The 14,025-nt window shown below is 42.8% G+C and overlaps 1 protein-coding gene across 3 annotated transcripts in view; it reads left to right on the top strand.

Moving 5' to 3' along the window:
* ccdc33 (coiled-coil domain containing 33) overlaps positions 1–14,025 on the top strand; it is a 112,669-nt gene that overhangs the window by 63,313 nt on the left and 35,331 nt on the right. For all 3 annotated transcript variants that reach the window (XR_009308035.1, XM_058994999.1, XM_058994998.1), the window contains exons 10-13: positions 3,880–4,000; positions 8,199–8,328; positions 8,870–9,003; positions 9,642–9,713. Coding sequence is in view for 2 of the 3 variants with exons in the window: in XM_058994999.1 (XP_058850982.1) it covers positions 3,880–4,000; positions 8,199–8,328; positions 8,870–9,003; positions 9,642–9,713 (457 nt within the window). In the remaining variant the exon portion in view is untranslated. The remainder of the gene's footprint in view (positions 1–3,879; positions 4,001–8,198; positions 8,329–8,869; positions 9,004–9,641; positions 9,714–14,025) is intronic.

Here is a 14,025-nt window from a genome sequence, read left to right as displayed (position 1 = left end):
TTTCAGTTGCTTGGCTGTTTTAGTATGCTAGATGATGACTTAAATGGAGGACATCCATTGATCTTTAGTCATCTTGGGCTAGTGCAAGATACAGAGTGGAGATGGGGTGGGAACAAACATATTTAACCAAAAATATCTTCAGTGTTTTCATTGGCGTATAATCACAATGACCAGATAATACCAGAGGTTATCTCTTCCCGAGGCTGAGAGTGAAGGGCTCTGATCACATGCAACAAGAAGACTGCCGCTGGCTGTCTCCTGCTGATTGACACATGAAGGTCCGCTAGTAATTTGTTTGTCCGATTTTCTATTGCTCCTGTGTGGGGTTATGATATTCCCAGCATGTCTAATAATAGCAGTGCTGTTGCTACAGAGCACTTGGAAGTATTCCTGCAAGTACTATTGCAAACCCTTGCAAATACAACTGGTATAATTGTTGTTTTCTTGAACCACTTTTTTATGAAAGTGAATGACATACTAATGCAGTGCTCCCCTGTCACAAAGACGGCCGGAGTGGGTGGCGTCAGACCAGAATCAGGAAGTGACACACAGAGATAGTGGTTGTGATGAGCTGAGTGCAATGGCTGCACTCAGCGTTTATTAACAAATAAAAGGTTTGCAACAACAAAACACAGGACACGGCACTACACGCCAAAATAAAAAGACAAACAAAACGGACTAGACAGTAAACAGACAGACAGACAAACGAAACACGGTGAGTGAGACAGTTCTTTCCTTATTATTATTATTATTATTATTATTATTATTATTATTATTATTATTCTTTTTACCTCCTTCTCCACACTCGTTCTCCACTCACCGAACACCTAACCACGAGTGACTAAACGTGCATCTATTTATACTGTTTGTGCTGGGATTCAATTACTAATTAATTATTCACTTGAATCCCAGCACGTGAATTCATTACGTGAAACCCCGTGTTCACATATTATATTTTAAATGCACATGCGTGATGTGCAATCCCGTGCCTAAATACAAATATACACTTTTTAAATACACGTGAAACACAGACCCGTTTATATCCCGTGTACCAATGACTATACACCAACATTAACACACGCACGCAACACACAAATGCACACAGGGACGGGGCACATTGCCACATATACCCCCCCTTGTGCGCAGCACACATGGCCTCAACGGCCACCTCCCCCCTTAAAAATCCAGCAGTCCAGGACAAAGTCTCGGGCTGGGAAGGGAGGCTTCAGTGGGCCCTTGGCTGGCAATGCTGTCAGCACCCCTGCCGGTAGTGGCACGGCTGACAGCCTGCTGGTCCATGCTTGCAGCGAACTTGCTGCAGGGGATGCTGGTCTCCTGGCCTCACCCCCTTCCTTCGTAGCCGGTAGCTCCCCTTGGTGGGGCTCCGACCACAGTACTGCCGGCAGCGAAGAAGCTGCAGTGGGAGCAGGTCTCCGGACCTCCCCCACGATCTCTGGCAGCGAAACTGCTGCTGGGGTTGGTGGTCTCCAGACCTCCTCCCCCTTCTTTGTGGCCGACAGCTCCCCTTTCTGGGGCTCCGGCCACCGTACTCCCCGTGGTGGAAGTACGGGAAGCAGAGACAGCTCCTGCTGTTCTGCTTCTGGCGGTGGTGGAGGCAGAGGCAGCTCCTGCTCCTCTGCTCCTGGAAGTGGCAGAGGCAGCTCCTGCTCCTCTGCTCCTTCCGGTGGTGGTGGCAGAGGCAGAGGCAGCTCCTGCTCCTCTGCTCCTGGCGGTGGTGGTGGCGGAGGCAGAGGCAGCTCCTGCTCCTCTGCTCCTGGAGGTGGTGGAGGCAGAGGCAGCTCCAGCTCCTCTGCTCCTGGCGGTGGTGGAGGCAGAGGCAGCTCCAGCTCCTCTGCTCCTGGTGGAGGTGGAACCAGCAGGTATTCACCCTCTGCTGGTGGAGGTGGGAGGGGCAAGCAGTCCTCCCACTGCGGTGGAGGTGGAACCAGCAGGCATTCACCCTCTGCTGGTGGAGGTGGGACCAGCAGGTATTCACCCTCTACTGGTGGAGGTGGGAGGGGCAAGCAGTCCTCCCACTGCGGTGGAGGTGGAACCAGCAGGGATTCTCCCTCTGCTGGCAGCTTGGGTCCTAGGGCTGTGGAAGCCCCGACTTCCCTCTCTTCGGGCTGTGGACGCACCGACTCCTCCCTGTTGGGCTGTGGACGCACCGACTCCTCCCTGTTGGGCTGTGGACGCACCGACTCCTCCCTGTTGGGCTGTGGACGCACCGACTCCTCCCTTTTGGGCTGTGGACGTTCGGGCTCCCCCCACTCAGGCGTAGGACGTTCGGGCTCCTCCCACTCAGGCGTAGGACGTTCGGGCTCCTCCCACTCAGGCGTAGGACGTTCGGGCTCCTCCCGCTTGGGCTGTGGAGGCAAAACCAGCAGGCATTCTTCCTCTGCTGGTGGGACTGCTACCTGGGCTGCTGTTCCACTTATAATTGCCTCCAGGTAGCTGAGGACCAAACCCACACCTTCCTCCCAGGTGCTTACAGTCTGTTCCCTTGCATAAGCCTCCCATCGTTCCCTATCCATAAACTGCAGGAACTGGACGACTACTGGTATAGACTGGGCCTCCAGCCCAGCATTTTCCAGCATCCAGTCCCGCACTTTGATGGCGTCTTCTGCCATTTTTTTTATTTTTTTATTTTTTTAAATCCAAAACTGCGGTTCCTGCTCTGGCCTGAGTCCTGGAGTCGCTGTCGATCCCACGCAGGACACCACGTGTCACAAAGACGGCCGGAGTGGGTGGCGTCAGACCAGAATCAGGAAGTGACACACAGAGATAGTGGTTGTGATGAGCTGAGTGCAATGGCTGCACTCAGCGTTTATTAACAAATAAAAGGTTTGCAACAACAAAACACAGGACACGGCACTACACGCCAAAATAAAAAGACAAACAAAACGGACTAGACAGTAAACAGACAGACAGACAAACGAAACACGGTGAGTGAGACAGTTCTTTCCTTATTATTATTATTATTATTATTATTATTATTATTATTATTCTTTTTACCTCCTTCTCCACACTCGTTCTCCACTCACCGAACACCTAACCACGAGTGACTAAACGTGCATCTATTTATACTGTTTGTGCTGGGATTCAATTACTAATTAATTATTCACTTGAATCCCAGCACGTGAATTCATTACGTGAAACCCCGTGTTCACATATTATATTTTAAATGCACGTGCGTGATGTGCAATCCCGTGCCTAAATACAAATATACACTTTTTAAATACACGTGAAACACAGACCCGTTTATATCCCGTGTACCAATGACTATACACCAACATTAACACACGCATGCAACACACAAATGCACACAGGGACGGGGCACATTGCCACATCCCCCCTTTATAACGCTGTAGTCAGGGGCCATAGTTACAACACTCTGTGTTCTGCCTTGTTATGAGAATGAAAGTGCTGGTGGAATGGCATTATGGGACCAATGGCAGCCACAACCATGCTGCATTATGACTGGTTCTACAGAAGAATGGGCCATCTCATAAAGGGGGAGCACTGTATCGCTGAACCCTATTATAAAAATGTGCAGCAAGGACCAGGCTTATAGTGATTTACCATATATTACATTGGGATTGGGGGTGGTGGATGAAATGAGGGCCTTTAGAGAACTGACTGTATTCCATTACGATATGCCACAATATGCATTTCCTCCATGCAATATTATTTTACAGGGACCTAGACCACTCAAGAGAAAAATACTTTTCAGCCACTGTACTCAATACCGGGAACTGATAAAAACGCCCACACCTGTCCTAAGCTAAGGAGGTGTTCATTATGTACAGATAGGATGAAGTACAGCTCTGGTGTATTAGCAGTTGTTTCTAGTTACTGTGTCTGTGATTGCTGTTCCAGGAGCACCATGCTGGTGAGGACGCCCCGTGCGGCTGGGATCACAGTAACCACCATCACCTTCCCCAGCCTCCATCTCTCCTCCTTTGAGGTGCCTCAGCTCTCCAGCCAGGGCTACCCCCAGGTAAGACAGCCCACTCACTGGGACAAATTTACAACAGCTCTGCTCTAGCACTCTCACACCGGATCCCAGTTCCGGTACCTTTTTGTCTGACGAGAAACTGTTTTCAAATGATGAGTAAGAAATGATGAGTTTTTAAAGTCAGGTTTAAATGTAGAAACAAGAAAAAGAATATTGAGGCCCAGATTGGGTTGTGACGCTGGTGCATTGTGCCGTGTGCTGTGATTGTAATTCCACTCCCTGATCTTGTTTGATTGTATTTCCCTCCCGCTGGGGAGCTCTCTGCTGTCACTCCCTATTACCGTCTCCTCCTGCACACATTAGCTCCTCATGTATCTTTTAGAAAGTGTACGATGACATAAGTCAATATTCCTGGATTCCGGGAAAATGTATCATCTTTCAGTGCGAAGGAATTACCCCAGTTCATCTGACGATGTAATATATCTATGCATCTATCATTAATCTATCACAATGTATTTTTTTTTATTCTGTACATATGTACTACTTGCTGGTCTATATGTCCTATGAGTCACTTTTATGGCTGTTTTAAAAGTATTTATTTTTTGTGGCTTTAGAAAAGCATAACGCGTTATTGGCCAGACTTATCTGTGCCCAGACCTTTTATTAAATGCAAATAGCTTTAAAATCAGAATAGGAATGTCCTGCATGAGACTTCATCGCCAGACCTTGCCTTGCTTTTTCAATCAAATGACACGTTTAAACCCAACAGTGATAAAGGAAAAAACTGTGTTCTGTATTCCATTGACATATTCTCAAATTGTTATTACATTGTATGCCCTTTCCTGCTGCAGAAAAGATAATAATTTTGGAGTCTATTTGCTTAAATAATACATGCCCCATAATTCTGTATTACTCCCAGTTTGCACAGATTTAAATAATGCTAGACGCAGTACTTTTCTCTGCTGAGGAGAGGTGGGTTTGGAGCAGGCTCTGCATGGAGAACCTCCAGGTTCAGCTGACAAGCTCTCCCTGCTGTTGATGTCTTGAAAGCTGCTAGAGCGTAACCCTTTAATGCCTCAGATTTGTTTTTGGTCCTGCTGACATATTCGTGCTTGAAAACTAGATAAATATATAAAAAATATGAGAATTCCAAGGGCCGGGTGGAATGCAGGATGAGCCATGTGAGTGTGCATGGTTCAAATAGGGTTTATTCTGAGTTGCCTATCCTGGCTGGGGGCCCACAGGGAGTACTGCATTGGCCTTAGCTCTTCAGCAGGATTAGCGATAAGCAGGTCACCTCTACTGGTCAGGCATCATGTACTCCTTAGCCAATTTTGCCTTGTTCTGAAATCCATATTATAGTTACAACCAAAGACAGAAGGCATCTGAGATACTTGATGATGCCATCTAGTGAGAGCCTAGGAAGGTACATTTGATGCCTGACTCAACAGGACCTTTTTAAAATAAATGTACACAATTCTGTATGATGGGGACAAAGGGGTTCACAAATAAGCATCTTTTAAACTGATTTAATTAAACAAACTAGTATTTTAATTATCAGCAGTTATATGTTCAAGCTAATCTCTTTGCATTCACTCACAAATGGCTGCAGTTCTTTGCATAACAGTTTTACCTGTTTGTGTGCGTATGTGAACAGATTTTTCTTTATATAAAATATCCACCCCCAATGTGTACGCTGGCACAAGCTTTTGTTGTGACAGTTTGTCGCTGCGAATCAGCGTTTGAGCTGATGCGAGCGGACAGGGTTTGCGCTCTGTGTACACACAAGGAGAACTCTCCATCTGTGCATGGCCATACCACCACAGCCTCGAAAAGGGCACACTGCCATAGGGGGTTGCTGTGTTCCCATACCCTGATGCATCCCTCCAACCTTCGGGGGCACTTCATGGAAACGAATGTTGAATGATAATGTGTGCAGTTGTCCCTGTCTTCTCAAGAAGACTTTGCTCAGAATAAATGGAGAAGCTGTTGGGTTCCATACCGAATCCAATGTCATCTCCTCCTGTACATGTTACACTTTTGTTTGTATTCATGCCCATGTTCTATACCTTTGTTGGTGTAGTCTCGTGGTTCCACCAACCTAACCCCACCCTAGGAGTTACCATTGCTGGTACCCTAGCGGCGACTACCTGCAATTACACAGGTAAAAATTGGAAATAAAACTTGGGCACCTATGTCAGGTCTCCTGTTTCTGTCGTTTGTCAGTGGATACCCGCAACTCAATTTTTACAGATGCAACCTAAATGTTTTTATTTCTGTTTTTCTGTTCTCTTAATGCTTTGAGATCAGTGAATGAATTGCGCTATATGGTGCATGTAGTTCATGGTGAAGTTTTGAAATAAGCTCATGTTATGGCAAATATGTCTTCATTTTTTAAATGGTATCTTTTAACACTTACACTTCCTGGTCATTTCCCCTCAGCAGTGGCTTCGGGTCAAAGCATGTTATTGGCTGCGAAGCGTCTCTGTCATTGGGAGAATAGATATTTAAAATGCAAGAACGGCAAGATATTTCACAGGCTGGGAGCTTCCGACCTTTCAAATCAGTTAGTGGCCCTTCAAAAAATCTTTACAAAAATCTGCATACGTTTTGCATCACATGGCATATTACATTTTAATGGCGCTCTGTAACAGCAGCAAATTAGAATCAATACGGATGTGACTGGCTGGTGGTAATACTGACCTTTTTAAGAAAATTTCAAGAAATTGTCGCCAGAGGGTCCCGGGAGAGGAAGTCTGATCTGTGTGCATGCTGAATGTATTCTTGTAATTTTTCAAACAGTTCATGCATTATACTGCTTTGACAAAGGCAAGCATGTGTACAGTGTGCTGTTGAGGCCTGTTAGACAGGTGACATGTAACCAACAAGATAAAACCACACTATCTAAACATATAACTGAAATGCGCCTGGTCTCCCTTTCTCTCCATTTCGCAATGTGATTATACCACGATTATGTTTTATAAACCTTTCTCAATTATTTTAATATTCCACCCGTCCTCTCTAATTCTTTCTGTATTTTATTTCTTTAGTTTAATTTTCATTTCAATTTTGGGACATACAATAGTTAATTTCCTTCAGTGATATAGTAGAGTGTTGTTTATCAAGTTGGGTCTTAAAGCATCCCAGTGATTCAGTGTCATGACTAGATAACCCATTCCATACCCTCACCACTCTCTGTGTAAAGAAGTGTTGCCTGCACTCTGTCCTTAGTCTGTCGCAACTTAATTTACAACCATGTCCTGGTTTCTGTGCTGTGCTTAAAGTATTGGTAATGGTTAACTTAGTTAACTCCTTTTAAGATTTTAGACTAGTCCCCATAATTCTTCTTTGTTCTAGGATAAATACAATATATTGAGTTCCTTCAAGCTATCTTCATAGTTCATTTCTTTAAACCATGGTATTGGTCTGGTTGCTCTTTATTGGACCACAATGTCCTTTTGGCAATGTGTTGACCAGAATTCAACACAGTGACACCAGTGCGTTATACAGCCTCATCACAATGTCTTTCGATTTGCACTTCAGATTTTTATGGGATTGCTTGATGTTATGAAAACAACAAACCCAATTTCAATGGAAGTGAATTGAAAGAAAAAAAAGTATTTTAAAAAAGGCCCTTGAGCCATGGGTGAGAAGCCTGGCCCCAGGCTCTGCTGCAAGCCTGACTTAGCCTGTAAAGGACCTCGAGAACTGTGTGTCAAGGAGCAAAGCTTAACCAGGCTCCCCCCTGTATGCTTAGATACATGCCACAGATGCCATCTGCTTTTTTCATGCTTGCAAGGATAAGCCACAAGGGCTAAGCCAGTCTGCTGGGTAGATTCACCCCTCTGGCGCACCATGAGACTACACACCGAGAGCAGAAACACACTGCTCAGAAGAAAACATTATTCAGAAATGAAAACCTTAATGAAGATGTTTCTAAATGTGGACCTGGATGAGAGACCTAATGGATAGCATGTGCTGTATGATTCATTTTACAATTTTACATTCAGGACACCTAACTGTCGTTGCAGTCAGTTATCTAGCTGGACAATAATGCCCAAATATGACTTTTTTTCTACCTGTGTAATATCATATTATTAGTTTATACTTAGGCCATTATTTGTGATGCAAAAATGTCCTTCTGGAAAGCACAGTAAGGCATGTGGAGGTGTCTTGTCATTGGTTCATTGGGAGGCACTGTGAAATGATAGATAAAGTGAAGGTTTCTTTCTTTCCGCAGGTCTCCCAGGCCGGGTTCCCCCAGGAGCAGCCCGGCTGGAACCACTCCTTCCTGTTCCACGGCAGAGACAGCGCCACGGCCTTCACCGGAGGGGCGGCCCTTGTGTTAGAGTACTACCCAGTCACTACAGGTGAGCAACTCCTAGTATTGAAAAATGGTAGAAAGAGCAACCTGGTAGGGGTATGAGATATCAGGGCGAGTTATCCGAAGTAGTCTTCTTATTATTTAGATTCACTTTGTATATCATTTTCTGTTTCAGTCATTATATCCTGGTGACTTTTTAGTTTAAAACATCCCTGTGGTTTATTCATGATTTAAATCATTGATAACAATGAAGGAGTACTGTAATTGTTTAAAAATAAAAAAATATATAACCTTTGTTTAAATACATTCATTGGAATGTATCTGCATATGTCACTTTTGTGGCATGCATTTTAAAATACTTTCTGAATTTCAACTCTAGTTTGAATACCAAAAACCTTTAATCAAAGCTTTCGAATCTAAACAATTTTGAGTTGTGTTGTTCTGATGAAGTCTAGTCTAGCGGTCTCTGTAAACTCCACTGGCCAACTTGTCCCATTACCAGTCCGCACCTACAATACAGCACCTTGAGTGCTGCTGCAGCAGCCTGTAGTGCAGCTGCCATACTGACCTCTCCTTCTGCCTCCCAGTGATGAACACGGTGTGCTGGCACATCCGCAGCCCCCTGGGCTTCTCAGCACTGTCCCTCGATGAGGACGTGTACCGCAAGCTGATGGCAGAGAGCGGCCAGAGAGGGATCCGTGTGGAAAAGCTGCCAGTGCAGGTGAGAGGCCGGCTGCAGGACTCACTGTCTGTCTGCCATGGTACTGGTTAACCTGCAACACCCTTCACCTTGAAAGGGAGTTTCAATCTGGCTCAGGTCACAAGTGAATTACGTTGCCCCTATTGCAAATTAGTCTTTATCAAGAGAAGTCTTTGTCAAAGTTATTAGTGAAAAATAGTCCACCCAAAATCAGCGACACACTGTGCATTTCACCTTAGGAGTGAATGGCAGGGTGTGTTCAGGTCAAGATCTCACAGAGCTACGAGAACTGTGCCTACCTCGCACTACTTTATAACTCAACCAGTTCTAATTACCATTTAATCAAACATCCAGATAAGAGAGGAAGCTGCCCTGCTGTAGCAAAAACACTGAGAGCTGGTGGGACCAGCAGAGTTGAAAAGTAACATTCTCATGTAGGATTGTTACGGAATGAGACAGCAAAAACAAAGGCCACACTACACAGATTCTCCCAGCAAGAGGCGGCTGCCCCATAGAGAAAAATGATTCAAGCTCATTGAAGCAGCAGAACTCAGAACCACTCCAATAGTAAACCATTGTGTTGGATATTGTGGATTTAATTGAAGGTGCTGTAATACACATGTTAGTGTGTGCTTGATGACTGTCCCTTCGTCTAACAGGGCACCACTCTGAGAACCACCTCAAACACCATCCCCAGTGTTGGCATCATTCTACGCCTCATTGGTTCTGAGGTAAGTGACAATACACCTGCTGCACCCAGTGCTGCTGCCTTTCCACCTGTGTGCAGTGTAGCCTGTTATAACTACACTTTGCAATATCTCCAGCACCAATTAAACCTATTTACAATTCCTCAACAAATGCTGTTGCTCTGGTAGTGGCCTCTACTGTACAATTGCAATCTGTATTTCTACCCTCTGTCATGGTAATGGTCTATGAAGGCACTTAAAGGAAAACTCTTTTTCAGAAATGACATCCATTGTTGAGAATAGCTTGTGGTTGACAGATCTATGTAGCTGGAGAAATCGTCTTCGCCTATTTTCTTACCTCTTGTTGGTGTCAGCAACAATCTTATGCAGATTATCAAAAAAATGTGGAATAAGGGGGGAGATCTATTACAAATGTGGGAGTTGCTTAAGCTAAATGATAAGAGCCGGTGACAAATGCTTTCTTATACAGTACTGTTCATTTACAACAAGCATTTTGCAAAATTGTTGTGCTTTACAGTAACTGTACTGAAATTAGCGCACAACAACACTATGACATCACTGCCAGAATTTTCAAAACAAAGAAGCACAGCACTTTGAAAACCTCACCCAAACCAACCCAGAGACTTCAAGTTTCCAGAACCTTCTAATACCGATAAATAGACATTCTCCCGTTACACTAGATCTATATGTTTCTAATACTGAATAGAAACAATACAATTTTGGTTATGCGTTATATTTTAGGAATATTCCAATACAGCTAAATGAAAATAATACGTAATTGTGTACTGAGGAGGCTGTAGTACCTCTCCCCTATTAAGCACAGAGATTGAATCATGCCCAGCTCCTCTAACCCCTGACTACAGCCCCATGGTAACCCTGTGTTAATAAGCCTACAATGAACAGGCTTTAAAAATGTAATATATACTGTATATGTTCATTAAAAAGGGGTCCTCTGTCATCTGCCCACCCCCAGGTTCCCACACATCTGCCAGTGAAAGTTGTTGTATATATTATATGTATTACGCAGTACCACGTTACACTATCTGCTATGCGATATCTGGTAACGCCTTCATTGGCTGGTCAATAATTGCATAGTAATATAATATAACATTGTAATTGTGGAGTCATTATACTAGTAGCATTATTAGGCTGTTACTTATTATTTAGATTTAGATTATTTTGTCTATATTCTACCAATTAGATAGTCCCCATTTCACACAGGTTTGTGTTTTTATTCTGAAAAAGAAAATGACCATTGAGCTCCCAGTGGGCTACAATGTAGGAATAATTACAATGAATGGTTACTGCTGTGGCTTTGCTACGTGTTAATGTAAAGTCATGTGCCCAGTAACTGAAAGTTACCCCTTGCCAATATGCTTACCAAGTAATAGCTTAAATAATGACCGAATAATTACAATTTTTACTCTGTGACTTTATCAGATATGTATGTAATTGACACAATACTATGTGCTTGTAAAGGAGAACATTGCCTCCTATTTGAATTGGAAGAAATTTGCTCTAACTGTGTGGTCCAGTGGTCAAAGAAACAGGCTTGTAACCAGGAGGTCCCCCCGGTTCAAATCTCGGCTCACTCACTGACTCACTGTGTGACCCTGAGTAAGTCACTTAACCTCCTTGTGCTCCGTCTTTCGGGTGAGACGTTGTTGTAAGTGACTCTGTAGCTGATGCATAGTTCACACACCCTAGTCTCTGTAAGTCGCCTTGGATAAAGGCGTCTGCTAAATAAACAAATAATAATAATAATAATCCAAGACTATTTAGACCTCAATATGTCAAATCTCAACATATTTGACCTGTTGTCTTAGATCAAAAATATATATAGGCACAAACACAGTGTTTATTTTTTTTAGCATGGCTGTCGAAATAGAGTATGGGATGTTCTTGTGGATCTGCCCTCTTCAGCAGTTGAAAAATGCCTCGTCTCTAAAAGAGTAGCCTGGAGAGGGTACTAAACCTATTTTATTGCTCTTCAATAATTACTGTACAACATTATTATCTTAATGCAGCTTTCTTTATGGGCTCTGAGGGACAGTAAGTGGTTTATGAGCCTGAGATGAACCTGGCCAGGACATCTATCTTTATTCTGCCTGCCGGTTCTGCTGCTCTAATAAACCCTTCCCAGGCACTCTGGCTCGCGGCTGCAGGTTCCACTCAGTTTTATGGCCTCCATAAACGGCCAGGAAAAAACCCTTTTCAAAATAGATTAATAGAAAAGCTATTAAAATGGAAATATTACTGTACAGGGTATTCATTAAATAAGAAGCCATTTTGTCTCTGGAACAACAGTTCTCTTTCTCAAGATCCTGCTGTTTTAGTTATATTTGAATGCCTATGCATGGGCGGTTTGGGAATAATGGATCAGGTTGTTCATGATAATATAAATTACAATGCTATAAACCCAACAAGGGGATGTGATGGAGGTATAAACAAAGAGAATAATACTAAGCAAAAATGTCATCTGAAATGTGATGACTACATTTGATAATTGTGTGAAAATGACATGATTTTTTTTTTTTTTTAATCTTTCAAAGTCTGTTTTATTAACACTTAAAGAAACACTGGACTCATCAGACATTATTAAACATGTGACAATTATTAGGATACTGTATTACATGCCATTGTTTGAGAATGAATAACATATTAAGGCACCACTGCAGTTGTGAGACAGCTTGTTAATTAAACACTAGTCATATATTTTAAACACTTTTGCAAATAGTTGGAGAGAACAATTATCACTTCAGTGATACTAAGATATTTAATTAGTCCCAGTGTTGCATTAACAGCTATATCACTGCGGTCCCCTAAAATATGATATGAATTGAATATATCTCAGTTCTTGCTAGTTTTTTTATACTTTTAATTTGGGATATGCAGATTTTTATCAAGCTCTATAGCTTTGTAAAATGAGACCTGCTCTTCCTAGTTCACTTTCATCTCCTGTGTCTGACTCACATGCTCTACCAAAGTGAGGTCCTTCGGCCAGATCATGGAAACTCACCTTTACAACAGGAAGTGATATATTACCAGGAAGAGAGAAGCTATTGTAAACTTTCATTTGTGACAGTGTGGCACTTGGATAAATCTGCATTATAGTGTAAAAAAAGAGGTCATAATGCTAGCAATACTTAATAAAATGAACTTGCAAGCCTTGGTTAGCATTCATAAGTATACATGCCATAGTATATAAACATGTGGTACATAAGCCTGTTTTATATACTGTAGGAGACCTGGGCTTTTCCAAGTGCATCTGGACCTGGTTGAGAGATGAACTCTAGCTGATGGACATTCGTTTATTTATTTTTTGAGTGCAGTATTTGGCACATGCTCCCCTAATTACTGACATCTTTAAAGCAATGCCCCATTTGTATTAGATCTCCCCCCTATTTCACAGGTTTTCAGTAATCTGCATAAAGATTATAGGCAGTGCGGTGCAATGACATGCACGTTTCTATTGATCTCACTCCCCGGGGAGGAGGGCAGGGGAGCTGATGTGGGGGGCTGCTGGTAGTTCACAGTAATTGCCCACAGGTCACAGAAACAGAGAGAGAAAGAGAATAAAAGAGACTAATACAGTATTTACTGCCTTCACTTAGCTGTGATGTTGAGAACAGAACTCTATACATTGACAACATGGATTTAACAAAGTTATTTTTGTGATGGTTTCATTTTGTTACATCATAATGTTATGAAAGTCTAAGTACAGTGTAGTTAATGTATGTCTTTTGAAGTGTTGATATACTACAAAACAGAAAATTGGTCAGTTAAAGAATCAACTGCATATTGTTTTGTGCTGCAACAAAAAAAAACCAGTAATTGTTGTTGTTATTATTATTACTAATAATAAAGGTATTCTGTATTTGTTACATTTACTTTTGATTAATTGCTTAGGCAAAATAATGTTTTGGGGATTAGCCTTCTGGAAACGGTAGAATGTTTGTAGAAATAGAGTGAAAGCAGGAGGGGGGGAGAGATCAAGAAAGAGAGGAGGGGGCAGAGAGATGCATTATTCACAAGAGGGGCACTTAAGTGTTGAATTAATTTGTTTTTCTTTCCAGCTGGTCGGCAAAATAAATTAGTACTTCCAGCCATGCAGTAAAGTGCTGGGGAATTCATTGAGATGAGTGTTATTGCAACGCTGGAACACTTACAGGGAGAGCAAACCCAGGCTGCTGTTTGAAATGAAAGCAGAGTAATTATTTCTCTCCTGTACTCCTCTCTCTCTCTCTCTCTCTCTCTCTCTCTCTCTCTCTCTCTCTCTCTCTCTCTCTCAGCTGTATGTGGTGTGTGGATTCGCTGGTGTTTTCATTCTCTTTGT

The sequence above is a fragment of the Acipenser ruthenus genome, chromosome 21 (assembly GCF_902713425.1).
Source record: "Acipenser ruthenus chromosome 21, fAciRut3.2 maternal haplotype, whole genome shotgun sequence".
Taxonomy (NCBI): Eukaryota; Metazoa; Chordata; class Actinopteri; order Acipenseriformes; family Acipenseridae; genus Acipenser; species Acipenser ruthenus.
The sequence above is the reverse complement of the archived record's forward strand: the minus strand, read 5'-3'. Positions and strand labels throughout refer to the sequence as shown.